Source organism: Cyclopterus lumpus, chromosome 11, assembly GCF_009769545.1.
Source record: "Cyclopterus lumpus isolate fCycLum1 chromosome 11, fCycLum1.pri, whole genome shotgun sequence".
NCBI classification, from domain to species: Eukaryota; Metazoa; Chordata; class Actinopteri; order Perciformes; family Cyclopteridae; genus Cyclopterus; species Cyclopterus lumpus.
The window spans coordinates 7,586,109-7,613,369 of NC_046976.1; the positions used below are offsets into that span (position 1 = coordinate 7,586,109).

The following is a 27,261-nucleotide window of genomic DNA, read 5'->3' on the forward strand; positions in this document are numbered from 1 at the left end:
GATATATTCTCTCCAGGGCAGAAGCTACTGCTGTTCTACTGATAATGGCTCGAAAACAAGCTTTCTCGACAGCTTCTCATCTCATTAATAATGTTTCATTCCTGCTCGGTAAATATCTTCGTATTCGACTGCTGGGGGACAGATAGCTACATTTTATTTTCCCAAATGACTGCATGTGGATGCTGATAAATCAGAGCCAAACACTTAAGTTTGGAATTTCTTATTTAATTTAATTGAAAACTGTTATAAGTGAACCTCCAGTATACAGCAGAATAAAAGCTATTAGATTACGTGCAACATTTATTCACAATTACAACAAGAGGACGTGAATTCAAACTCTGATACTGCTCTTAGCAGAGACAAATTTAAACTAATCAGGAAAAATTTAAGTGGCATGTCCGTTTCACCTCCTCAAATGTTTACAAAGCTGTCATTTCCTCAATAATATGTATGATACACCAATATTTTACCATCCATGTGCCTTATTCAAGTTGTTGTCAGTCTTTTTTTAACATTTCATTCTGCTCGACTCCATACCAAAACATGGTGACTTTCAGAGTCCTTGTGAAAACTGGGGAGGACAATGGGGCCCAGAGTGTCTCTGATTTCTCTGGTCAGTACCAGTAGGACCGTTTGTTCCTTCTGTTCTCCTGGATGCCCATTTTCTCCATCACATCCTCCTCCAGGGTTTTTAGAGACGGCACATACGTTTTTTCAAGAGTGTCTTCTGGACTGGTGTCTTTCGGACCATCTGTAATAGCAGAAAGCAAAAATGCAGACATCTTAAGAAGCATAAGAATTAAAAAGGTTAGAATCTGAGCACTCTGCCTTAGAGGGATTTTAGATGTTTAGTTGGATGACACATTTCAAAAGATACCCTCATACGCATACACATACGCTCACCTTTCCACTGCTGTGGAACAATGCCATCTCGTCGCTCCATAACAGGTTTCGGGATGATTCGACCAGTCCTGAGCGACACTCTGACTCTATCCCCCTCCTCTGTGAATTTCCACTGCACATTAGTGGGCTTCCTGTAAGATCAGTATCAGTGTCATAATTAAATCGGTTGTGAAACCAAAGATAATTTCCTATTCATCTACAGTAAGGAACACTGGACTATTTTTGTATATCGTGAAAGCAGTTTGAAGATGGGCAGATTCAAAATTGTATAGAAAAAGTATTACAGCTCATTTTGCTGTTAAAGTCCTGAGGTGCGTGTGAACATGCATAGCCACAATCTTAAATCAGCAAGGTTTACTGTACCTGTCCGAGGGGTCAATGAGTGCAACATCGCGGAGCAGGATGGGAGCCTCAGTGGCAATGTACGTCCCTCGGTAATCCTGAGTTTTTCCAATATACCTGTGATGCTAAGGCAGAAAACAACAGTTACAACTCTCAAAACCAAACAGGTAGTGGCCAAATGACTTCTCATGGGCCACTTTGTCAGCTTGTTTAAGCCTGAAGTTCTACTAGACATCTGCCTCCATCTGGTGGAGCGAAATAATAAATATGCAGTGTGTGACAATGCTACAATGGGAACTAACTTGAAAACTTTACTGTTAATTTCTGGGGAAACTTGACAGGTCATCTCTGTATCCAAAATGATTTAAATGCACACTGAAGCCTAAGAATTCTGTGTAGAGAAAACTGCAAGTGACAACTTTTTATCGTCTCAAAGGCTCCGCCAATCATAACTTGATGCACTGAATTAGCTTCTAATTACATTTGTCTGGGAAACAGATTACTGTAGTTTCTTACTGTGTTCAGACCCTCCAGCATAACCCAGTTTCTGTGTCGGAAGACTTGTATCACTTTTCCTTGCTTCCCTTGGTCCTTCCCTGTGAGAATCTGGACCTGAGAACCGAATGAAAAGAAGATGCTTAAGTCGATGTGGTACAAACGTTCTCTTATTACCTGTTCCAATGTCAATCCAAGTTTGGTCAAATAATGTTAGCGTCTATTTTATTGGAGTAATCTCCATGAATTATTTATGACAATTCTCTCTAAATTTAAAAGTGAATGTACATAAACAAGTGTGAGCTCGGAAATTACGTTTTGTGCTCACTCTTCAGAACAAAATGGTTCCTTTCAAAGAGTTAAGTAAGATGTGATTTATTGTTGTGGCTCGTAGCTTCCTAAAAAACAAAACACTAAGGTAAGGCGTTGTACTTGTGTTTAAACACTGATTGTGCATTGCAACTTGTGTCCTGTCCTGTTTTCATGGGTCTGACTTACGAAAGTTCCCAGACCTGTAGACTATAGACTTTCCAAAAAAAGCCGCATACGTCTCAACTTAATACTTTGATCTGCACTGAACTTAAAATGAAACTTATCATCTTGAGACATCAAATATAAAAGACAAACACATTAAAGTCTTAAGTTTTGATCTGGCAGGCCTTTGGATATTTACTTACAAGGACTTTCAACTGACAAATTGCTAATAAAAGACGTGAGACTTGACTGTGGCTGCTCACCATGTCCCCTTTGAGCACAGACCAGTCCTCTGCTGCTAGCGGCTCCACAAACACCTTCCTCCTCTTCTTCCCCGCAGGATTCAGCCTCTTAGCGGCCGCTGTCCACGGCCTGTTGGTGCCGAAGCGGTAATCTTTGGGCACAACCACCCGGGCTGCCATCGACAGGAGAGCGGTCAGCCTCATTGTGCTGCAGGGGGCCACTTATTCAAAGTCAGTGCATCAGTCTCCCTTCACGTCACGACTCTGCACACAAGCTATGCTAACGTTAGCTTTCGGACAAGCTCTCGCTAACGTTGTGTTACAATACGCACTAAAATATTAAATAAGACTGCTAGCTATCTTGTCAAAACGCTGTTACAACAACAACAACAAAAAGGAGTAAAGTATCATAACTTGCAGAAAGATATTACCCTCTGTTGATGTCAATGTCACATGTAGCAGCCGAGGAGCTCTGACCAACACTGCCATTAGCAGGTAGCGCCTCCTAGTGGACAGGAGGGTAAGACATGACTGTACGCATGCGCAAATAATGTATCTGCTGTTGGACAGAAATTACTGTGAGAGCAAGTTACCCTTCACTGTACTCTAGATGTAAATTTCAGTTTACTTTGTTGGAAGTCTGCATATCACTTAGTCAAAATTATATAATATGGCTATTTGAAATAAATTGCAGTTCTGTAAGATCTCACTTACCAAGAAGACAATTATTGTTCTGGAATTGGAATTATTTGAAGATATTGCAGTATTTTACAATTGTTTTGGCTCAGTTTTCACAAGTTTAATGGTACAGAATTTGTTTTATATTTCTATAAAGAGAAAGGGATAATCTACAATTATCAAGGATTTACTGCATATAAACAAGACAAAACACATGTTCTTTTTGTAATCAACATGTTTATTAAATGGACTGGCAACTACAACAGTAAACTAAGCAGCAGATTAAGATGAATGACAGCTTCTCAAAATAAATGATAAAGCTTAACCAAGAATTACACCTTGATGCCAAATCATACCCCTGGAAGTCCAGACATGAGTGGGCCACTTTGACCATTGTGTTGTTAGAGATCAGTGATATTTTTTTAGGAGGGGAGAAGCCGGTTTAGGCACAGCAGCCAGGGTCATTTTCACTAAATTGAGGTAACGGTTGAGATTTCCCTCAAGTCTACAAGTTGGTCACCCACCCGCTCATGTTGTCAAATACAGGAAGAAAATCTAAAGCGATGACAACGACATCCAAGTAACACAGTGAGCAGGCCGAGCATTACAAAAAACACTTGAACCTTCAAAATTACCAATAGTGGAAAATAACAAACACCACATTTTGAACATGTTGTCTAAACAAATGTTGAAATAAAACACATCTTCAGAACATCACAACTTTGTTTCACAGCCCAAAATAATAAGACCATTGAAGTAAAACACTCATATTCCAGTTATGATGGTTGGAAACCAAAAGTTAAGAAAACAAAGTTGTACAGATGGTTCTCTCTGTCGTCTTCTCATTTTAATTCCTTCCAAAAATCACAAAATTGTACAGATTATATGTTTGCATTGACAATGTCAGAAATACATTTGAAGAAGTAACCTATTTGGTACAACCAATTACTGAATGCAGCGTGAGCTGAAAAGAGCTTGAAATTGAGATTTGCCAGTTTTGCCATGTAATTTCTCCAGAAACGGTGTCAACAGATAATTTTTACCCCCGACCAACGCCACAGCTCCACCAACGTGTTGAGCGCCGACACGACCACATTCAGGAATGTCTTTCTGCTTTCAACAATCATTAGCTGAAGACAGTTACAGAAGGGTTCAAACAGGTTTTCATCCTACAATAGCTCTTCTCAAATGGGCTTTAAATATCCAACCTGGTGAAATGAATGACGGAAATTTGGTCACATGAAGCATTCACGACACCAAAGCAACAAAACCTGCATAAAAACATCCTACAGTGAACTCGACAATGGCAGGGGGAAAACAAATTCTGAAAGTGCAACTCATCATGTTTCCAATGACTGAATATGTGATTTACGATGACACTGAAAAGCTAGGTGAAACAAATCAGAAGTAATACATTAATTTTATGAACTAAAGCTGAGAGCATGGGTGAAAATGTGTTCTTATTCCTGTACACTATCTACGTTTTAAAACCATCAGATGGGAGTTTTTATCTTTTTTATGGTTTAAATGGTCTCCATTTTTATTTTGTATATATTTCAGTGTTTATTCCCGCTAAACTGAACAATGTTTTTGACACCTAGCCTTCAGTCTTTGTAATTATGTAATTGCACTTAGAAATAAAAAATATATACACACCAAAATCCCATTTATAAATGAGCCTTAAAGTGCTCAGTTCAATTGTTTGAAATCAGATTAGCAAACTTTTGGTTTTTGGGATATATGATACCCCAAAAATGGCAAATGAGGATTTGTTTGTCTCTCAATACAAACAAAAGGTTTTTAAAATTATTCTATTAATTAAACTGCTGAAATCTGACATCCAGCTGGTAAATATGTTGGTGCTTAAATTCCAGAGAAAAGCATCAACGGTTCTTGGTTTTCTTCTGAGAGTTGATGTTAAGCACTGTCTGTCACCGGCTGCAGGGAGAACAATGAGAGAAATTAATACATTTAGTGTTTCTGACATGGAACATAAACATATCTTTTGCATGGTCCTTAAGTATCTATACTTATATATTGTAGAATATTTACACCATAATGGCCCTTCAAGCCCACATCAAGTCCTGATGTTGCCGTGTCTCACCTTATCTGCTTTTAGCTGGCCTCCCGCTGTAGCCTTTTCCTGGCCCTCTGCTTTCGACTCGCTCTGGGAGGAGGGAGCCGTTGCCTTGGGTTCAGCCACATCGTTGAGCTTGGCTTCAGCATTAGACTTGTTGCGGTCTACTTTAAGATCCCCTTCTGCCTCTGTATCCTTCGGCCGCTTGGGTGATGCCTGACAAAAGGTTTGCCGAAAAGTCAGAAACAGAGAAAGCTCAACTATGAACCGAATGTGAAGCTCTCAACTTAAACTGTGTATAATTGACGGACTCAAAGCTCACCGCTGTGGACTCCTCCGCTTTTCGTTTAGCTCCGCCCCTATCATTCTTCTCGTCGATGACGAGGGCCCCTTCATCCTCATCGCTGCTGCCCTCGGCATCTGCTTTCTCCAAACTTCCTGTGTCCTCTTCTCCTGGCGCTTTGTCCTTCTTCGATGTCTACAGGCCGAGATTTAAAGTTTAAAGGAAACAGTCAAAGGTGGAGTTGGACCCACAAGAGCCGACAACTAATTCTCAATGTCTTGAATTAGCAAACAGTGCAGTTCTTCCGTTCTTCAATGGGGGGTAAAGCATGGCGTGTATTTTGTTTCTTACAGACAGGAATAATATGGAAACGTTTTGCATTGACTACAGGTGTTGTGCTTTCTGGCCAACAAGAAAATGTTATCACACTCCAAGCATGACTTGTGTTGCTTCTTAATATCTATTGTCTTCGTTTGCATCTCTGTGCTTGCACCTTGAGGTCATCTCTTTCCAGTGAATATCCAGCAGGTGTCCTTGCTTTGACCCTTTATAGTTTCACCCTCATGGCCCAACAAGTGTGTGAAGAGGCAGTGAGTTTGCCAAAATCTGATCTGCTGCCACTTTTGGCTTTCTTCAATTACAGCAAAAACAATTACCTAAATTTGATATTTCATGGGGAGCACAAACCAAATGTAGATTACTCACAGTATCATAAAACACACATGAAATACACACACCTCGTAGCCTTCATGTGTGACTGTGGGGTTCTTCTCAATCTCCCAGAGTCCCTCAGCAAAGCCTTTCCTCTTGTTAGCTTTTCCAAACTTCTCCTTATTTTCATCATATGGGCACAGATCCTTGGACCCTAGGAATGCCCTGTGGAGGTCAAATACAACTAGTCTTCTAAATGTGTACACCAATCCACTGAAGCACATCAATTCCAAATGTGTAAAAGGCAGAGATGGTGTTATACCATATAAGTAGCTGTGGCCTTTTTAACATTTGGATAAATAACACATTCTACTAAATTCCTATAGTGTTTGTGATAAATGATTAGCCAATTATTACTTAATCAACAGAAATTAATCTGTAAATATATTTTGAGAACTGACTGATAGTTATTTTGTTGTTGTTTAAAAAAAAAAAAATTGCATTACATGATTATTGTAATGCTACTAAATAGAAAACAGATACAACTAGTTCTAGAAGAAATAAGGATGTTCGTTTTCATTTATTAATCTCTTTGCCAACATTTAGACCGACAGCATTGATACACATTACTCACGTCTCATGTGTCCCAAAAAAGAACACCTGGTACTTGTTGGAGGGGGACTTCACGGCTCCTTCAGGTAACTCATCAATCTGTGAATTAAGAACACAGCTTATTGAGACCAGAGGCTGATGGAAAAAAATTAAAAAGCAACGCAACTCTTCGGGAAAATTCTAATGAAGAACACGAAGCCTAAGGTAGATTTGAAAATCGACTTGACAAACACAGGACCGCTGCATCAATGTCAAGCTGATGACGGTCATTAGCATTCATAACACCGTTACAAGTTTAAAAGCTACATTTGAAATACAATAACTACATCATTTACACAGACTAAAAGAAAGAGCAGAAAATAATGACGTTTGAGATTTAACCAGAACATATTTTGCATTTCGTGTTCGACATCCTTGCGATGCACTGTTTGGCTCATCCACTCTGCCACTATGTATTTGTGTTTTTAAAAGAGCACCGCCAAACAGGCACAGGATGTCCCAGATAGGGCCATTGAACCGGGATAGGTGGGGCACGACCTGTGGCCTGCTGACAAGGGGCATGGCTGATAAGACTGAGAGAAAAGGGAGGGAAGAGGAACATATCAATACTGACATGAACTTAACTATTCATGTGCATTAAGTGAGCTCTAAGTATTGTTTTTCTTATTTAGTCAAGTCATATGCATACATGTATTTAAAAAGCTGTGAGAACTTAAAAGTTCACATTGTCTGTCATGCTGAATAATAATAATAATAATAATAATAATAAACATTGACTGACATGTTGGTCCGTTTATGGACCTGGTAGACATTACATTGTGGTCTTACAACACTGGTCTTGAAACTAATGTTACCGTAAAGGAGGACATTCTTAACTCAGTTGTCGCAGTAATTGTGAGCAGGCGGTCATGTTTACAAAGTATCAAAGCATATGGCGACACAAGTAGCCACGTGTAGTTTGTAATGCAACAGTTAAGGAAAACAACTTATTTAGCTCTGATGCAACTCTGCTAAGTCACAACGTGGATTCCGCATTAGTGTCCTAAGAAAGCACAACGTTGCGACCACGTTTGCTACCGGACAGACGTGTGCTTGTAGCGTGTCATGATCGTTAACTTGTAGCCGACCTTCTGTTAACGTCACCCAAAGGCTCTTTCTAAGGGATAGCTCGTAGTTACCCCAATGCTAGCATCACGAGGCCCCGGGACACGACAGCGGCGCGCGAGAAGAAGGCAGCAACATACACGTTTAACGAGTTGGTCGAGCGAGGTAACGAGGCGTCTGGCCGATGACTCACTCAAACGTCTGCAGCTAGCTAACTAACGATGGCGGCGTGTGGCTCGCAGTGTGGGTGCTGGGCAATGTTAGCTTACGCGACACCGCGCTAGGCTAACTCATGGTAGCTAACGTTAACTACCGTTAGGCCCTGCAGGTAAACAAGTGGTGAGCGCAGGCGGTCAGAAGCACCGGGGTTAATACTGAACCGTGAGATGGAAACCAGGCAGATAACGTCGGGTGCTTACCCTCGCAGGCCACTGTGGATACCCCTTCATTTTAGCAAACACAAGATCTCCGGGCTTGTATTCCCGTTGCCTGTTGGACCTCGGCATGGTTCTTGCAGAGATGCCTTGCAACGTCAGATAACCTTTATAGGAGTTGAACTACAGTAACGCAGGTGAGTAGCGCGAGTCGTATTGTGGCACAGGGTCTGGGTTGATCCACACCTGCTGCAAAACAAGCCCAGCGTCGGTTTCTCATCCAAATATCTACCAGGCGCGGAAAACTGGAGCGAAGACGAGGCGGCGAATTTTTTTTCTTTTCTCCGCGGATTCTGTTATCTCACGGCTGGAGATAACGACACCGGTCCGGTGTTTAAATGGCGTTACACTCCGAGTAAACGCGCGGACGATTTGGTTTTATCGTTATCTTACAATCCACTGGCTCGTCCCTCGGACTGTTTGGGTTTGAAATTGAAACCCGCCCGCAGACGCGCCCCCAATCTGCACAGGAGCGCCCCTCGTGCACGCTGAAGGTATACACTTCATATACAAAGATAACGCCACTCATTTTGTAATAGCGATCAATAAAATAAATATTCAACTAGAAATGTGATGGACGATTGTTTGACTGCGATATAAATTCACATACAAATATATATTATTTTAATGCATTTACTTCAATCAACCAAAAATAAACGGACCAGATCCATTTACATGGCTGGATTAATTTGTACAGAGGCTCAAGGTGAGCAATCTCTGTGGATTGTGTACAGTTTTTCTATGCTGTAATACAACCAGGGCAAAGATGTGCTGTGTAGTGATGTCATTAAACACATAGCCTACATGTATAGATGTGCAACATAAGCACACACCTAAATGAGGTGTTGAAATACAATTTTGAAACAAAGACCCTCTTCGAGATAGGGCCTCACTGCCAATTAAGAGGGGGTCTTCGTGTCTTGTCATGTAAGTTAATAGTGTGCTTTAGTGGTGCATATTTTCGAATAGATGTTCAATAATTATAGTATAAGACAGTTGCTGAGCCTTTCTCCAAATTACCGGCACATACTGATAATTTCATTATCAACTAAGGTGGCATTACCATACATCATCTATCATGCAGCAACCCACAGCCACAAAACTGGTTCAATTCAACCAAAACATTAGACCAAAAGGCGATTGACACCTAAATTAAAAACCAGGGCCATCAATATACTACTTTAACATCCTTCAATCCTCTGATTTTGGGAGAGTTAGATTTTGTAGGACATGGCTGCAGGGATAGTGAGGTTGGCCACTGAGTTTAGGCGATGTAACCTGGCTCGCAGTCTCTGGCCTGAATCCTAAAGGTTTTTGATGGGTTGACATCAGGCCCGTCAAGTTGTTCCACACTACTCAAAACCATTTATTTGCCGACCTTGATTTGTTTGTTTGAACACTGAAGACAATAAGGAGAGATCAGTCTGTTTTTGATTTTATTATACAAGCTAAACAAGGTAATTCAGTTGCAGACCAGGACTGGGGCCATGTTGTTGTTTGTTTTTTGAAACTGTTGAGGGAAATCAAAAATAAGTTTTTGAATTTTTTATTATTAGCCTTTATTTAACCAGGTCGGTCCCGTTGAGATACAATGACCTCATTTTCAAGGGAAGCCTGGCCAAGACAGCAGCATAGAAAAATTGCAACGGTCACAAGACACAACAGAAATCACATATTACTTGGAATTACTTGGATTTGTCATGTTTTATGGATTCTGTACTGTTGCTGTACATTGGTGGTTATACACACCCGGTCCTTTGGGGGCGTCAATGTCCTGGAGTTGTTTACCAACTAACAAAAACAGAAGAAGAAGAAAAAGAAAGCTGCGCAGAGAGCTGCGCAGTGGCCGTTTCTTCAATCATGGATGATGGAGGCGAATGTTTTGATGGAGTCTAGGGACAACAAAAAAGCTCCGCTTTTGTGCTGTAAACCACAGCTGCTGCCTCAGCCGATGTCATATTATGTGCAGTAAGAGATCTGAGACGAATTTTCTTTGACCCAGCCGGAAAAGGCCCAGTTAGCTGACACCGTCTGCTGCAGTGGCCTAGCTAACGTTAGCTAGCGTTGTTGAGTGAGCTCACTGCGCGGCCCTCTTTCAACCCGATGTGTGCTCTTCATACCACAGCTCCACCGGGACTTATTTCAGCACCTTTATAGTTACATGTATAGAAGAGTATCGTACCTTTTTAATAGAAGTTAGTTCGTCGGAAAGTGTGAGTACGGCTTCCTGAGACCAACCCCAGGGGGAGTGGTTATCCACGACCAAGAGTTCCTGCACTATTCTATTCTTTAATATTGCCAGCATGTCTTTAGTCGCCTATGGCAGCAGTGACGAGAGTGACTCGGAGGAAACCTCGACTTCTGCCGCACCGCAGAGCAAAGGGCTCTTCTCGATGCTCCCTGCGCCTAAAAAGCCAAGATCGACAGGAGGAAGCGGGGGACCGAGAAAAGAGATTAAAGCTTTCCGTTCACCGGGGAACAGCACGTCCAACGATGACCTGACGGTAGATCCGAAGTCATCTAAAGGAGGCTTATTTTCTAGTCTGCCTAAGCCGAGGAAGCGAACAGAGCCTGTCAAGATCACTGTACCACAGATCCAGAGACGGGATGTGAGTGTGGAGTCGTATCAAACCGTTTGCTTAACACACGTTGTAGCTCCTGTGGGCTGTAATTCTTAATCTCTTTATTTTTGTCTACAGTCAGACTCTGACGATGATGATGAACCAGCAAAGAAGAAAGTACAACCTCAGGTAAGAATGTCTCACCCTATGCTGTTGTTGCATTTCTTTTTTTATTGTTCTTACCACAGTTACTTTTATTGATAACAGTTTAAGTAACACTCAAGCCCGTTTTAAATGAATTCCCATTGAAACAGAAGCTTGCTCATCTCAGACCCAACAACAGATGCTACGTCATCTCTATATCACAGATACTACAGGAATAATTCAGCTTTCATACGTGACCTTCACGTGATAAAGCTTATCTGTGACCTAAAAAAATCCCCAGTGTTGAACGCTGAACACTATTTTTTTATTTTTTTGGACAGAGCCGTTAACGTAGGCCAGTCAGCTAAGATTTGACTCTGTCTCTTTTGTGTCTCTGATATTCTTCGCAACATTTCCACTTCGTCAAGAGGCTTAAAAATACACCCGAAATGGAGGGAACCAATGACATGGATATATAATTTAATGCCTTTGTGTCGTGTACAAACAGTATCAAACTACAAGGATGAGACCGGCCTTCCATGAACTTGCATTGCCCGGTTTCATCCACAATTCTTGTCTCTTCCAGGGTTCAGGCCTTTTCTCTCTTCTACCACAACCCAGAAACATGACAGTGAAGGCGATGTCCAGATCCCTGGTTCCTCACACACTCACCAAGCGCCAAGGACCCAAGCCTGGAAAGCCCACTCAGGGTCTGCTCGGTTCTAGTTCATCTCCCTCTGCTATCAAAGCTGCGGCAAAGTCAGCCGCCCTGCAGCTGGCTCGACAAATAGCCACCGACGACCAGGATAAAGAGGAGGACATGACTCCACAGAACTACTTTTCTCTATGCGAGAGCTCCCAGCCTCTCCCTGCAGTCGTCCCAAGCTTAGACCCTGAGCCAGGAGCCCCCGCGGAACCTCTTGCACTTGCCCCTGCAGAACCTCTTGCACTTGCCCCTGCAGAACCTCTTGCACTTGCCCCTGCAGAACCTCTTGCTCTTGCCCCTGCAGATGAGCCGGGTCAGTCAGATGCCCCGCTCGATTTTGGAGGGAACCATGAGGGAGCTGGTCCATGGGGAGGTCAATATCCTCCATATCAACAGGCCATGGAAGGCCCCGAAGCTCTCCCTCAGGTAATCATGACCCATAAAGTACCGTGTACTATTTATACACACCAGCCAAATGGCTTTAGATTCTAATTGGGGGATTGAGGGCTGGCCAGAGCCCGCCCCCTCCGAAACAAATCAAGAAATGAGACCAGTTCTGTGATCAACTATAGACATTAAAGCAATATAAACCAGAGTTTAAGTGACATCCCGCGAAAATGTTCTCCTCTTGTCCTGACAGGGATACTATAATGAGCCATTCTTCCAAGATCCTGAAACCGGATCGGCAGAAGCTGAAGAGCCTGGCAGCTCTGCCATGTTTGAGGATGAAGCGGTAAGACTGTTGCTGCTGTTTTCATCTGTATTTGTTTTTGTGTTACATCTCCATACTTTATACTTCAGTTAATTCTTGGGGCTGCATCAGTTGTTTTACTGACGTAAGCTATTTGCTCCTGTGTTGTAGTTCATGCGGCTGCAAGGGAAACGGAACAGGGGAAAAGAGGAGGTCAAGTTCCTGGAGATCAAAGGAGACGACCAGCTAAGTGGCAACCAGCAGTGGATGACCAAGAGCATGACGGAGGAGAAGCAGACCCGCCAGTCCTTCAGCAAGGTGACCTGACTGGATCTCTCTGACTGTGGGGTCTGATGGGGTTGGCTGTTGTGTTGAGTGTGTTCAGTTTTTTTGCTTTTTGGAAAAATTGAGATTTGAAATGCCTAAAGCCCTCCAGCCATACAATGTTTGACATGGTGGGACCTAAAAACATGTTTCACTGCCTGATCCTACAGACATAATGTGGACTTCTCTAACTTTTATGCGGGTCAAACAGCATAAAATATCCTGATTGCTCTGAGAAACATGTACTACAACATGTGTACTACATCACCTTTCAACTTAATGCATCATCTACTTTGTTCTCCCTTTTTGTTTCATTTCTTCAGAAAAATAAAGAACAGCCTACAGGACAACAGCGACGCAAGCATCAGATAACATATCTCATTCACCAGGTGAGTGCTGCACAGTCCGTGAAATGCTGCATCCAAGTTCTTCTGAGACCAAAGCAGGCTTCAAGGGGGAAAAGGGATTCAGAGTTCATTGATGTTGCTCAACACAAACAGAATATATTCTAGTTAGACGGACTTGGCAACATTTGAAATTTATACATCATTTTCCAGTTGGTTGTGCAGGTGAAACAGAGCAGGCTGAGAGCACCAACATACCAAGAGTGTATGAAATGTCTGCAAACATTCAACTCAAGCATTGTGTAGGCTATTGTACACCTGTGGTTCATACAGGAGGCTACAAAGACGGGCCTACACTAGATATTAAAACAAGCTCAAGATAGCTGCCAAACTACTCATTACTTCGATTGTCGCTTTCTGTTAAACATTGAAAGTATTTGGCTATGCATTCAAAGTTGTGACTAGTGCACAGGTTAAGATTTATTCAAACTGGTTAATATTCAGAGAGCATATTTATCTCTGTACTTACTTTGGCTTCAACTGACTTTATTCATATATTTATATCTACCCGGTTCACTTAATTTTCTTTTTTCACAGGCAAAGGAACGCGAGTTGGAGCTGAAGAACAGCTGGGCAGATAACAAGCTAACCCGCCGGCAGACACAGGCCAAATACGGTTTCTAAATGTCATACTGTGGACTCTTGGTGGCACGTGGAAACCCTGCATCAGAAAGTAGGATAGAGCTTTTCCAGATTTCCCCACACACTTGTGGAAAACTGGTGTTTGGGGAGAAACCATACACACCGTAATACAGATTTTTCCCTCCTGTATTTGTGTTAAATTGTTATTATTCAGTAGTTCCTTTGCTCAACTGTTTCATACGGTGTTACTTTTGTACGGAAAATCCAGCCGCTGTCGTTAACCTTCCTTTCCCAGTAATTTACATTAAATATAGGCTCTATATCTACAAATGACAATACAACCGTGTTTGTAAGGCACCTTTGGCCAGTCAGTGGCAGAGATGATATATTGTGACCCTCAAGTGGCTATTTTAAATGTTTTTCCTTTGGAAGTGTACGTTTCCTGTTCATGCGGCAAACATTTACGAACTTCTCCTGTTTAGTGATGAATACAAACACCTCCACAACACAGGTTTGGTTCTCTGGCAGTCGCACAAATGTTCATAAAATGTTGCCTTTTGATGAGAAATGGACTGGAGGCGATAGAAAGATGTGACGCATTACATATTTTTGTAATAACGAATAAAGATGTTGGAATACATATGCTGCAGTTGCTCACAAAGACTCATTAAAGTAAGGATGTAAAGTTTCCCCATGTCTGTCGCTGTTATTTCATCTCTAATTTGTAATTCAGCTCATGTTCTTGCATTGAAAACACAGCAGAGTTGTGAACGAGCATACCTGCATCATTTGCCAGAGAACCAAACATGCATTTCACCTCAGCTGGTTCTCTAAAACTGGACCTTTTGTCAGTTTTACCCGGCTGCATCCAGCATGCATCTTAAAGAGATTTAGTAGTTTTCCCTAATCCCTAAAACAAGTCTTTTTAAAAAAAAAAATATTGTGACTGTGGCAACACATTTAGCCTCTTCACGCCACTCACATTAATGTTGTTTTATTTTAAGGCAGGTGAGAGGTCCAGTCAGAGGAAGACACTGTTTAAATTAGTATGTGTGGCCTGTCCTCTGCCAGTGAAACAGAATGTTTCAAACACGATGAAGACTTTTGTGAAGAGAAATTATGAACTGTTCAATGTGGTGAAACAAATAATGCCAATCTTGGAGAATATTGCTGATTTCTCTCTTGGATTGGATGTATAGATGTTTTTTTCCCATCCTGCAAAGAAGCCTTTTTAAAATAGCTTTTCACCAAAGCAATGTTTTTTCTGGCTCTAATAGTTTCCTTCTGTAACAAATCAATGTGTAGTCCACCCTGCATCAATACTTTATTTGATAAAGTGGAAAATAGAGTAGAAATGTAAACTCTTGATCCAGGTTGCTTCTATATGCACTATTTCATTACACATGGATTGCTTCATATGTAAACTGTGTGATGGCGGCAGCTCTGTAGCTTTCTACCATTACTGCACCAACACATGCACAACCTGATCTGCCTCAAAACTGACATTTGGCAGAAACATACCAGCAGTCCAGGAATATCGATTGCTTCCATACTTTAGTTTCAGTTCATAAACTGCCTGTAGAGCCTGTGTCAGAGCACATTTACACACAAACACGGTCTGAATACACATCAACTTTGAGAGATTATATATATATATATATATATATATATATATATATATATATATATATATATATATATATATATATATATATATATAGTTGCAGCTTTTTCTTCTTCCGTGACACCTATTGTGCAATGGGTGTTTGGGTGAAATAACATTTCTATAAAACTAAGATTTCCGTCAGCAGGTTTCATAAAAAGACAAAGCCTACTAAGGACTCAGTTCATGTTTGATGGCTTTGCTGGGAAATTATTATTTTTTTTTTTCTTCTTTCTTTACCCAATACTTTTGTTGTGCAGTTAAAATTTAAAGAATAAACAGTGTAACTGGGTGGTTTGGTTGTGTCCAGTATTATATACATTAAGATTACAGAAGATCACTTTATCAAACTATCGTTTAGGGTTCACAAGTAACAAAGTAGTCCACTTACATTTAACTAATGACATAAATAATGACGCAGACAACCGCTTTGATTCATGTCTATTGTGTATTACAAGTAAACAATATCCATTGTAGTTCTACGCACGTCTTCATTTGTAGTCCTTTAATCTTTTTTCGAGTTGTCACTGGGGGGTGCCGTTGTGTCTTGACTTGTCTGTGTACTCGCTGACGTTTCCTCTTCTGCAGCTTCGCTGACGACTCGACTCTCAGAGTCTTTACCCGCTTCAGCTTCCACTGCAGCGTGAGAAACTGTCTTCACAGCAGCGTCCTTGTCCTCCTCAGCAGCAGGTTCTGAGATATCTGCAGCCGCCTGCTGCATTTGTGCTTTCAGTTGCTGCTGATAACGAGCAGACGGGTCCTCATACGGCACCAGGGAAATGGGGATGCGAACTTTGTCCAATCCATTAACCTAGAGGACAAACAAATATGAAGAATAAGCACACTGGTCTGTAGAATAACTGCCGTAGCCTGCTCCTGTTTGGTCAGGTTTGTGGTTCAGGGAGAGTGCCATGAAGACGAGCTCTTGGAGAGATAACAAAAAGTTAAGTGTCAAGGTCATTCTGAACATAAAGTGTTAGTATGTCTTATGTGACTGCTGCATTTTGCAAGAATATCAAAATGTGTTTGTTATTGCAATGCAGTGCCCATATGTAAAAAAAAAAAAAAAACTTATTTGACACTTTAAAGACTTGCTGGTTGGAATCAATTTCTACCAACTACTAGAAAGACATCCAAAGCTAGAGCTGCACTTGCTTCAAACATTTGATAATTAGATCAAGTATGTGATGCACTGAAGGAGAACGTTTCTTACCGTAACTTCACACCAGTAGTCACCCAAGTCCTTGACTGACTCAAAAGGGAAACTCAATACACGAGGTGGAATCACAACTCCCAGCTGAGGAAAAGGTTCATTCAGGTCCATAAAACAATGACGTGCATGTTCAGCAGAGGCGCTTACTTCATGTCAAACGGGACAAAACATGGCTGAGAAGACAGCGACGAAGACGGCCATACCTTCTTCTGAAACTGTCTGCAGACAACCTCCTTATTGACCTGGAATTCCTCCGAAGGCATTTGGTTTATCTTTAACTTGGAGCGTTTCAGGAGCTCCACTGTCTGTAACACACACACACACGTTTAAAAACTGACAGCTGTTAAGTACCTTTCATCTCTTAAATAATATGATAATGTGCATAGAGGACCCAAGAAGTAAAGAAAATCTGGAAATAATGAAATGCTTCGAGATGACTCACCAATTGTCCAGTGCGTGTTTGTATTCTTTCCTCTGGCGTCCCCTCACGCAGAAGCTGTTGGTAGAATGAATAAGTTATATCTATACATTGACATCTAATGTGTGTGGAAATAAAGGGACAGTATTAAAATGGAGCACACACCCGTAACTCCTCTGCAAACATCTGTTTGTTCTCTGGCGATGGATACACGCCGAGGCCTTGGGGCAGCAGCTTATTTCTTCCGACAGACTTTTTCACAAACACAGTGTCTCCTCGCCCACCAAGCTCTGTAAGAAAAGAAACCAAAGTTAGTTTATTAATGTAAAGAGTTTCAATGGTCTTGTGAAAAACAGCGGTGAGTGTGTTGTATTCGTCGATACTCACTGGGTACGGTCTGAGTCAGGATGAGCTCCATCTTCTCCTTGGGAGCAAGTTTGGTGTCTTCAACCAACTTGTAGATTCGATGTCTTCGGGGGTGAAGCCTCGGCGGACTGCCTACTTTAGATAAGGGCACCTGCCACCAGCGCTCCACCACCACTGTGTTCTGTTGGAAACACACTTTTAAAGTCTTGTAGCCATCACAAAAATCGTACTTTATGTTAATAGTGTGGATTTGTTTTCTTATGGCTCTCCAGCAGATCACTAATGACAAGGTTATTGCAGGTGGACTTCCCCAGTTACTCACCACCAACTCATAGTCTACATGTCTTTTTTTTCAAATACAGTACTTATTGTAATGACAGGTGCAAAACAAGTTGAGTTTAATGCCCACCTTTAGATGGCATGTTTTTGTTACAGCTAAACACCAACTTGTTTTTAAAGTAAAACATTATCTCAAAGGATGAGCAGATTAATTGGGAAGCAGACAATAAAACAATGTATGATAATTAACTAATCCATTACATAATGTATTCAAGGAAAGGATTTCAAATATTCTTTTGTAGCAGGTTCTGAAATGTTATAAATGGCTCCTGGTCTCCGTTTTATGTCATTTTGTATATCTCTGAGTTTTGGACTGTTGGTCTAACAAAACAAGTAAATTAAAAGATAAAAGCTCTGGGAAGGTTTTTTCTACTAGATGACGTTTTATAGACTAAAAGATGAAAACAAAATTAGAAATTGTAATTGATCATGCAAATAACCTTTCGGTGGCAACATGATAACACTGTCCTTCCAGTAGGAACAAGGCTGAATGTTACCTGCAAATTACTGGACGCTGTCCAGTAACGCTTAACTGGGGACCAGTAACGGTCCCCAGTTAAAATTAAAACAGGCAGAGCCACTGAGGAGTTGTTAATTATGTAGTGACGGCGTGCAGAGACACTGACCTGAGTAGGAGTCCGAGAGAAGCTCCTGACAGCCGGCTGGCTGAACAGGTCCTGAAGGACACGGCGGCCTGAGCTCCACATGTTCAATTAACGCGGAGATTCACCCCCTTCAAAACATCTACTCAAATAAACCCCTGAGAAGGTCAATGCAGTCTGGTTTTAGACACCTCCACCTTAAAGTTACCCGTCAGTCACCGGTCAGATGCGCGCAGCATGCACGTTAGCTAACGAATGCTAACGGTAACCAGCGGCGTTGGTTGTTTGACGTAAACGGACCACATCGGCTGAAATAGTAGTCCCGGAAAAAGCCTGACTCAAAAGTCATCAGGCTTGGAACAAGGGTGGGCATTTATTTTTTTTCCAAGGGGCCACATGAGAAACAGGGACTGTTGTCGAGGACCAGACCAATCGACTGAACTCAACCCTGCTCAATAATATTCTGCCTCTTTAAGAAGCAATACCCAAAAACCTAATGGTTTTGATAAGCTGCGAGTGGTAAGATCAGTGGTGGTATGGAACTAAGTATATTTACTTATGTACTTTACTTGAGTATTTGCATTTTATTCAACTTTGTACTTCTACTCATGTGTCTGGCAGCTTTAGTTATAGTCACTTTGCACATTATAATATTTCAAACACTTCTGAACTGCCCAAACTGAACAACAGTGTATAAAAGAGTTAAAACAAGCTCTGCAGCAGGAATAATTATCCAAACAAATACACATTTAATATCTATGTATAAAAGTAAAACACTGACAGGTCATGTTTCTGAAAAATGTCTACATTTATCTCTATTATTTGTAGTCCAATTACCTAATTTTCTGTTTTCTGTCAGTGTGAGAAATCTATTCCCTGTTATGCTTAAACAAGTGCACTGAAGTCGGGGTGAATGTCTAAGGTGGCAAAGGTCAGTTTGAGAAGATCTGTATCTGTATTTCATCTTCTCAACAGGCCTCCTAATGTGTGGAAAGATCCCTTCTTTGAGAGAAGGATAACAAAATTAGATTAGAAAGTAAAATATCTTTTTCTTAATTTTTTTTTTTTACTGAATGTGTAAAGTTTTATTCAGAAAATGTTATCATAACAAAAACAATGACATATCGTATCTTTGTTCCCTTTAATTTTTTCTTCTCTTTATCTGTTTATTAATGCTACAGAAATTATTTTAGGATTTCAAAGAAAAATTTTACAAAATATTAAAGATGCAAATGTATCATTGCATAGGCTGCAGTATACATTAAATCCAGATAAAAGTCTTGTTTTGGGTCCACAGTTTATTGTAGTAATACAACCTTAAGTGGTTAAACCTTAAAGAAAATATAACACACATGAGGAGAATATAAAAACACTGTACCAATAACAATTTATTCTCTATTTCAATTCTGAATCAATGTTAGCGGCCACTAGATTATCTAACTTCTCTTCTATTGGCTCAAATGTTAACTGCTTCCTGTTGGTGTCAACATGTCAAATGCATGTGATGAAACAGTGCTGTTCCTAAATTTAACCACACACCATGTAGAGGATGACTAATGTTGAATTAAGGTGGACAGAGCTTATCCGGGCTCCTTGAAAACAACCCTTGAAATGTTGCAAACATTTTATTCTCAAGTGAAGTAAGGCCCCTTTCTTCAAGCGTTTCCAGGAAGATGGCATACTAATAATACATTCTTTAGGCATTAGAAAATATGAACAGACATTTGCATCACACATCACCACCAGCAGGTTCATGAGAATCACTTGTGGCACCATAGAAAGTATAGCGGTTGGGTATCAGTCTGTGTCCTGAAATGACCATCTTACAGCAGGTCAGCAGAGCGAAGCAACAACTGCAGATGAACATGAGGGTTGTAGCGACCCACACCAGGGTGGTGACAACAAAGGCAAACTGGTAGGTTGTCTTGTGGCAGTGTCGCAATGTCCCGGGTGTGTAGTCGGGAGGATAAACAGGGTAAATCCAGGAAGTGCCTATGGCAGAATGTTTCAATTCAACTCAAAAAACTGAACTTAAAGGCTCTGAAAACACATTTTCTCAATCAACTTTTTACTGCAAGCGACTGGATCCAACATGAACTCAAACGGTTGTAGTTATTTAAAATGTGAGATTTTTGTCTGTCCTTGTCTTTACATCTAAAATCAAGTTTCTAAGAGTCTTGTATATGTTTTTGAATAATAGTGGAATAAAATGTAGAAGGATAAAGTAGCATGCAATGGAAATAGTCACATTATATTTATGTACAGCACTTGAGTATAAGTTACCTTACACCACTGCCTGAATGTAGAGTCTCGAGAAATATAGCTAAACTTAACATTTCTGTTACATTTTCTCTCACCTATAAAGAACCAGATGAAAGTGAAGAAGTGCAGGATGGCCATGCAGGCCGAGCACATGATGGAGGCCATGTCGTCCCCCCAGTTGTTCCGGGTGTAGGTCAGAGACAGAGATAGGAGGTTGCTTGCTCCCAGCACTATCAGGTAAATGGGGATGTTGGGCTGCACTGGACAACGGCTCAGATGTGTAGCCCCTATGAAACAGGTTTGCAGAACAAGAAATATGTTACTGTTAGCATGGCTTTATGAAAAAGATTAATGAAAAGTAACACTGCTTGCTGTCACAAATCACAAAAATAATACACCAAAAATATTACAGTGATCAGAACAGAAGTAGACCCACCCAAACCAATGGCTGCAATCATAACCATCCACCAAATAATATTCACCACCACTGAGAGAGGAAGAGGGTCGAGGATTGGTATGTAAAACATAAAATAAGCCAGACACAAATGTGATGGAGGAAAAGAAAGACTTCTAACCAAGTGAAGAAATCATCACGGCACTTTGAGGCCTGACTTCGACATGTGGAGACGGGTTCATGTCTGTAAAGAAAGTAAGAGTCTTGTCACAATGATACACAAACATCAACAGAAAGAGGGTCTGCAGCAGCAGTTATACTGTACCTGCCCAGCTTCTTCTTCTTCTCTTCTCTAAATTAGAGGCGGTGTTAGACCCTTATTAACAAAGTGTCAACTTTGCTCACAGCCTTTTTTGGGCAGGAAGTTAAGACACGTTGTTCAAGCAAAGAGTTTTGCAACACTCTCTGTGCTTAACTAGGAAGAAGCAATGATAAAGTCTATTATCTGATTATCTGCATGCAATTTGTGTTTGCAGCCACAAACCACATGCATGGTGTCCTCTCATGCAAGCCCCACTTTTCTGAAATGTTGCGTTTTGAAATTCATCGGTCAAGGAATTGTAATGATAATGCAGGGGTCAATTAATGCAATCAATCCAACGCAGAAAAGACTTAGTGGTGAATTTACAGTTGCACACAGAAAAACATGAATCATCAGTTCTCAGCAGTGTGGTAGTAAATACACAGGGTGCACATGCTTGAGGTTGGTTAAAATACATATTTTAGTTGCTTCTTAATTAATTTCTTAAGTACTCACTCAAATGATTCCTAAAAAGTGTATTTTACTTTGACAGAGTGCTGGCTTATTACAATGGCTGTCAGAAGTGAAAGCCAAATGCCGAGACCAAGAATTATTTTGCAAATCTTCAGGAAGAAACCTCAATTAAAGAGTTTTTAACAGGTGCAGCAGCTGATGGCCCATTTTCTGTTTGTTTTCTAGCGAGTTATTTATCAAAGCTCACTCTGCAGCCATACAAAGCTTTATACAACCTTTTTTACATATGCAGCAGCAATCCCCAACACCTGTAAATAGCCAGTGTGGTGGCTGGGGCATCGTTAGGCTCAGCTGTGGAGGGGAGTGGCTAAGGGAACAGGTGGGGAAGACGCCTAATTGGCCTCAGCTGCAGTGGATCAGGTGATGTGTGTCTCTTCCCTATAGGAGGTTCGATAGGGATGGTGGCATGAGAGGAGAGCAGAGGCACAGTCTGCTGCATAATAAAGGTGCTCATCCTTTGGTGCTGGCGGGGGGAACCCATATGTGACAGACAGCCACTGACATGTAAAATTAAATTTAAATGATTTTGGACCGTTTTTATTAAAGGTAAAGAATGCAAAGGCATTACATCCAAGGTGAAATTATCAATCTGCGTCAGTAAGAATGTGGCTCAAGTTGTGTGACAGTTGAAGTGGGTTTGTGATGCAAAGGTTGACACTCCAACAACCCAGAACAGGATGTTAACACAACCTGCTGCCATGTGCCTCTGCAGCAGGCCGCCACCCTGTGACAATGATGGCACACGACTTCACACAACCCGGCACTCATCGTCTGTGGCAGCTGTCAGACCGGAGTTATTTTTCGCCAGTGGAGAAGAACATTATTGGTATTTATTTTGCTTATTTTATTTTTTCAGTTACCAAATTAACTTCCTGGTGATGTAAAATAAAACACCAATTATAATGCACTTCACCAGTTTTCACTGCATACAATTTCACGTGGCCATTTCTGATTTTTGAATGCTTTATTTATTTTGTTCCCAGTATCTTTGGTGAATGACACATTGAGAAAGTACAATTTAGATCATGTCGCTTACAGTAGAGTAGTAAGGTTACACCTATTGATGCCTCATCGCTTGCACATTGACCAGTCTATTCTTCCCTCGTGCTTAACTTTGGCTCAGATATTAACAATAAAATATCTGATCATCTTCTTTTTCAGTTAAGAAATTATATATTTCAAACTTGTCTTGCCAAATACTGTGTTAATGGCCTTTCTGATCTTTTTGGCCTCTTTCAGTTGGAAGTCAATGATTCTTTGAATAATGGGAGCAGCCGGGAAGTCCATGCATACGATTCCAAGGCGCTGGTTCAGGTCCGTCTTGTTCCCCAGGTAGTCGTGCAGCTGTGGATTGATGCGCTGAGCGACGGCTCTGGGGTACGCAAACAAACCAGCTCCACTGCTGAAGGTGAGAAACATCTGGGCCTGGTTGCCCACAGGTGCAGCCTCCAGGTGCTCAAAGACGCTCTGCCATTTCTCCTTCACATGCAGAAGGGTGGGTACCTACGGGGAACAGCAAAAAACAATAATTTAGATTAATTTCTATGAACTTGATCCTTTCTAATGTACGTGGTAGTTTTCGAGCCAAACTCTTTGACCGCCATATTCGCTAACTGAGCTGTAGTTGTGGCCTTCTCTACATTGCTTGCTCGACAACTGATTCCCCTCAGTTTATACTTGCTGGCTGGAGGATGAACGGGTACACCTCAAACTCAAATAGCTAAACCATACTACTCTTGGCTGAACTGAAACATTTAATAAGATATAGCAAACTTCTCTGCTTCAGTTGTCTTCTTTTCTCTTTTTGTTGTGTGCTAGAGTTGGTTTGGATGCATGTGAAACTTTTGTAAAAATGAATCGTATGTTTTCATACACTCCAGTTATCTGATATGTCCAAGGAACCATAGCGCATCCCCAAGTCTGGCCCAGGAAAGTCTTGCAGAACGATGAGCTTCCCTCGGGCCTCTCCCATGGTCGGCACGAGCCGGCTGTGCCACAGCAGGTCCCAGTTGGCGTAGCGATGGACGTAGTCGACCACAGCTCCGTAGATGTCATGCGTCTCACTGTACTCCTCCTTCACACGCATTAGCACCGTCTCACTGGGATACTCTCCAAGGAAGTCAGCCACACCCTCCAGCACGTGGCCAAAGTGCGCCCACTGATAAGACACCCCGTGATGGATGGTGAGGTTCCCCTTGAAGTGACGGACACGGACGTCCAAGAAGCGGACGCCGGCTCGGAGCTGGGAGGCTAAGCTCCAGGTCTGGCACTCTGCAAAGATGCCACCGTACAGAGCCATGGTGTTGTGGGTCCCCGGCAACGTGACCTCGGACAGCGGCTGATCATCGGGGATGCTCGCCATCCAGGATGGGTTGAGGAACTCCGGGCTGGGTGTGTCATCATAATCCGGTCTCTGAATGGCCCCGCGACTCAAACCAATGATACTAGAAAAAATAACAGAGATTTGTCACAAGCATAGCCTTTTGTGGTAAATACATCAAGATTAGTCTTGTTCTCAGAAAATGTTGAAGGTTGTTCGTCTTATTGTTCATTATTTTAAAGCCCTTTGAGATTATAACTAACTCAATAATGGTGATTAAAAATACGTATAGTTTTTATTTGTAAAATTAATTAATTTAAGGAGTTGTATGGTTTAAATAAGCTTTTGGATTTTATTGATCATGAGTAAAATAAGAATACATTTGTAATTTAATATAATTGAATTGCAATGTGTATGCTTTTGTACAGCTTAGATTGTCGTTTTTTTAATATTTATATTTCATATGTATCTATAATGTATTTCATATATTTGAAAGCTCATAGATTTTGATTGTTTTAGCTTACTAAAATTATAAATTCTCCTATTCATTGTTTGCCTTGGTCCAGCCACCCACTCCGCCTATTTTTAGTGAATTGGTTAGATTAGAGCGTAACGAGTGGAAAATGATGTCTTATATCAAGCAAATTCACAGTGTGGATATGTGTTGTTTGTAGCTGCTGCATAAAACTGCCGTTGGGATAAATAATGTAATATCAAAATGTATGTGAATGAATACATTGGTATTTAGTTTGTTAGAATAATGTGTTATCGACCGACACATTTTCAATTTACTCACCCAACTAGCAGCAACAGCTCAATTAACCTCTTCTGCATTTTCTCTGGACCTCCTCTGATGCTGCCCATCCTTGATTGATTAGTTCTGATTATCAGTAGAGACAATGGAAAGAAAAACACCACTGAGGTTAGTATTTAGTTCAATGTAATGTGAATAAGAATATGGCCAAAAAGATGATATTTTAACTAGATCAATAAATGATCACTGGTCAACAGAACAACTAGAGCAATAAACAAAACATATTGACATTTATGAAGGACAGGCAACACATTGTGGCTAAAACTTTAGGTATATCAATATTAGTTTAAATATCTATTGAGAATAAAACTGTTTAAATGATCGTAAAACAAAATGACCCATCAACTCTAATTCTCTCACAGCCTAACATGCACCTGCCAATTACTAAAAAAGAAAAACAATTTCCCTTCATGAAAGTATGTGAGCCCATATAAAAACTAAACAAACAGTGGAAACAATCCGATCCCGGTCTGAGCTGAGGTCGACCTCAGCTCACCCCTCCAGGCCATTTCAATGGCAGGCTTAACCCTTCCTAATCCCAAAACTGAACCAAACCATCCACTGCTGCTGCGGCAAACCTGCTAATGTGTTGATGTGCTGCTCTCGTCCGCTCCGGTTCATACCTGAAACCAGAAGGTACCCGTCCTCCGTCCGGTCCGGATGCCTAGGGAAAGAAAGAGGGGAGAGGAGGGGGTCAGAGGCAAAATGACTGGCAGCGTGTCGACCTGTGATGCTATTGTGGGAAATAATATAGAGGAGCAGCTGAGCTCTACGTTACACGGGGTGGGAGGAGAGGGCTTCGTGTGTGTGTGTGCGGTATTCATCTGAACATGTTCCTCATAACAGTATTCAGGGTTTGTCTATATGTATCTACTACAGGTGAATGTTTTCCCACACAGATTCTTATCAGTTAGTGAAAACCCCAAAATAAGCTCAAAAGTAAGAATTTCAATAGAGAAAAAAGAAAAGAATTTAAAGCAGTAAGGTCTACACAAACAGGCTATGTGACAGTTTTATTTTTATAGAAAGGCAAAAGGGAAGAAAACCAAAACTCAACGCTGAGAATATTGAATACCCAACAAGGTGAATGAGTATATTGTATTTTGTAATTATGTCATATAAGTACATCTTGAAGTTCACAGATTCAGATTCAGTTGGTTTGATCAAAAAGAACCGACAAGTGTCACATTTGTCCAAATATTAAAAAAAAGCAAACAGGATTTTATACATAAAATTATGTTTGATAGTAATATCTTTTGATTGTGGAGAAATACAAAAGGGGGTTGGTTGGACTTGAACTTGTTGTTCACAATAGCACACAACAACAACTGGCTTTTTCATCTTTGAAACGTCCACAGGACATTTTCACATCATTCAGCAGGGGCATCCTCTGTTGCTGTTGCTTTCCGAAACAAAGAACAATGAAGGGAGAAAGGTGTGAAACACGATTACAGTGATCAACGTGCACTTCAGTTGGACTTTGAAGACACAGCTGTGGTCCAGACGGATGTCTTCTTGCACATTGGATGGTGCGAGCTGAACAGTGTGCTCCAGTTTCTCTTCTTTCTCAGTTAAAAAGTTAGTACTAAAAGAAGTTTGTAAATTTGAAAGGTTCCTGCATTTCTATGATTGTTGATGTACCTCAGATTGTTTAATGTCATTGTCCAATGTTGCACGACCCGCCATGACAAATTCCTTGTATGTGAAAACATACTTGGCAATAAAAGGTTCTGATTCTGATGTTCTCTACTGTGAGTGACATCTTTATGACAAATGTGCTTGATGGTCATGTTTTAGGATGAGCGTCCCGCAGAATATTTCATCCCTCAGAGGACACAGACTGAGGTAGTGTGAAGTGGAAAGTGTATCTGGTGTGTGTGTGTGATTGTGGGAATGTAGTACATGGAAAAGTCTGCAGATTTCCATGACCAGTGTAATCATATTTATTTAGCTGTCAATTATTGAGAGAACGGATTAGAAATTCCTGCAGATATTATTCAATAATCAGTCCAGGTGAATTCAGGTTGATATTGGGAACGGATCCCGCCTTCTTTGACTTTTACGCAAGCGATGCAAACATCCATACACAGTAAATACACAGTAAAGCTCATGTGAAAATTGTGTTTCTCAGTGCACTTAAGGCAAATAATACATTATACACTATCCTGTTGTCAGTAACTGTTATATACTGAAGTAACTGTGTAATTAAGTGTATTTCAGCTACTTTGTGTTGCATGCAGATTACATTTTAGATATAGTATAAATTAAGAGTCAAAAATGCAGAATAACACACCAACAAAATTAAATTCAACCTAAATAATTGAATGA

At 40.9% G+C, this 27,261-nt stretch overlaps 6 protein-coding genes across 9 annotated transcripts; 1 reads left to right on the top strand and 5 right to left on the bottom strand.

The window, feature by feature from the left end:
• Positions 1 to 209: 209 nt before the first annotated feature.
• On the bottom strand, positions 210 to 2,979 carry mrpl24 (mitochondrial ribosomal protein L24). 3 transcript variants are annotated; one of them, XM_034545062.1, is made up of 6 exons: positions 2,888 to 2,979; positions 2,478 to 2,664; positions 1,762 to 1,857; positions 1,267 to 1,370; positions 904 to 1,034; positions 210 to 751 (listed from the first exon to the last, which is right to left on the bottom strand). In XM_034545062.1, the coding sequence occupies exons 2-6, from the start codon at positions 2,658 to 2,660 to the stop codon at positions 615 to 617; spliced, it is 651 nt and encodes a 216-aa protein (XP_034400953.1). In that variant the 5' UTR covers positions 2,661 to 2,664; positions 2,888 to 2,979; the 3' UTR covers positions 210 to 614. The 3 variants fall into 3 exon arrangements, with proteins under 3 accessions (XP_034400953.1, XP_034400955.1, XP_034400954.1); XM_034545064.1 differs by having other exon boundaries at positions 2,478 to 2,720; positions 2,888 to 2,965; XM_034545063.1 differs by having other exon boundaries at positions 2,478 to 2,629; positions 2,888 to 2,950.
• Positions 2,980 to 3,351: 372 nt separating this feature from the next.
• Positions 3,352 to 8,763, bottom strand: LOC117738680 (hepatoma-derived growth factor-like). Its single transcript, XM_034544698.1, has 6 exons — positions 8,281 to 8,763; positions 6,780 to 6,856; positions 6,232 to 6,370; positions 5,534 to 5,689; positions 5,239 to 5,427; positions 3,352 to 5,072 (listed from the first exon to the last, which is right to left on the bottom strand). The coding sequence occupies exons 1-6, from the start codon at positions 8,365 to 8,367 to the stop codon at positions 5,052 to 5,054; spliced, it is 669 nt and encodes a 222-aa protein (XP_034400589.1). The 5' UTR covers positions 8,368 to 8,763; the 3' UTR covers positions 3,352 to 5,051.
• A 1,102-nt stretch (positions 8,764 to 9,865) lies between these two features.
• Positions 9,866 to 14,396, top strand: prcc (proline rich mitotic checkpoint control factor). Its single transcript, XM_034544697.1, has 7 exons — positions 9,866 to 10,904; positions 10,995 to 11,045; positions 11,587 to 12,132; positions 12,347 to 12,439; positions 12,569 to 12,715; positions 13,045 to 13,110; positions 13,663 to 14,396. Exons 1-7 carry the CDS (start codon positions 10,599 to 10,601, stop codon positions 13,747 to 13,749), a joined length of 1,296 nt encoding a protein of 431 aa, XP_034400588.1. The 5' UTR covers positions 9,866 to 10,598; the 3' UTR covers positions 13,750 to 14,396.
• Positions 14,397 to 15,799: 1,403 nt separating this feature from the next.
• On the bottom strand, positions 15,800 to 18,735 carry mrpl9 (mitochondrial ribosomal protein L9). The gene is made up of 7 exons (XM_034545153.1): positions 18,333 to 18,735; positions 17,389 to 17,548; positions 17,167 to 17,291; positions 17,026 to 17,079; positions 16,787 to 16,888; positions 16,584 to 16,667; positions 15,800 to 16,181 (listed from the first exon to the last, which is right to left on the bottom strand). The coding sequence occupies exons 1-7, from the start codon at positions 18,411 to 18,413 to the stop codon at positions 15,876 to 15,878; spliced, it is 912 nt and encodes a 303-aa protein (XP_034401044.1). The 5' UTR covers positions 18,414 to 18,735; the 3' UTR covers positions 15,800 to 15,875.
• Positions 18,736 to 19,588: 853 nt separating this feature from the next.
• LOC117738944 (transmembrane protein 272-like) lies at positions 19,589 to 21,418 on the bottom strand. 2 transcript variants are annotated; one of them, XM_034545138.1, is made up of 5 exons: positions 21,290 to 21,415; positions 21,146 to 21,208; positions 21,007 to 21,057; positions 20,666 to 20,857; positions 19,589 to 20,300 (listed from the first exon to the last, which is right to left on the bottom strand). In XM_034545138.1, the coding sequence occupies exons 2-5, from the start codon at positions 21,204 to 21,206 to the stop codon at positions 20,038 to 20,040; spliced, it is 567 nt and encodes a 188-aa protein (XP_034401029.1). In that variant the 5' UTR covers positions 21,207 to 21,208; positions 21,290 to 21,415; the 3' UTR covers positions 19,589 to 20,037. The 2 variants fall into 2 exon arrangements, with proteins under 2 accessions (XP_034401029.1, XP_034401031.1); XM_034545140.1 differs by lacking the exon at positions 21,007 to 21,057 and having other exon boundaries at positions 21,290 to 21,418.
• Positions 21,419 to 22,960: 1,542 nt separating this feature from the next.
• si:dkey-266f7.9 (uncharacterized protein LOC100006223 homolog) lies at positions 22,961 to 25,586 on the bottom strand. The gene is made up of 4 exons (XM_034545439.1): positions 25,557 to 25,586; positions 24,916 to 24,999; positions 23,673 to 24,243; positions 22,961 to 23,302 (listed from the first exon to the last, which is right to left on the bottom strand). Exons 2-4 carry the CDS (start codon positions 24,981 to 24,983, stop codon positions 22,961 to 22,963), a joined length of 981 nt encoding a protein of 326 aa, XP_034401330.1. The 5' UTR covers positions 24,984 to 24,999; positions 25,557 to 25,586.
• Positions 25,587 to 27,261: the final 1,675 nt, after the last annotated feature.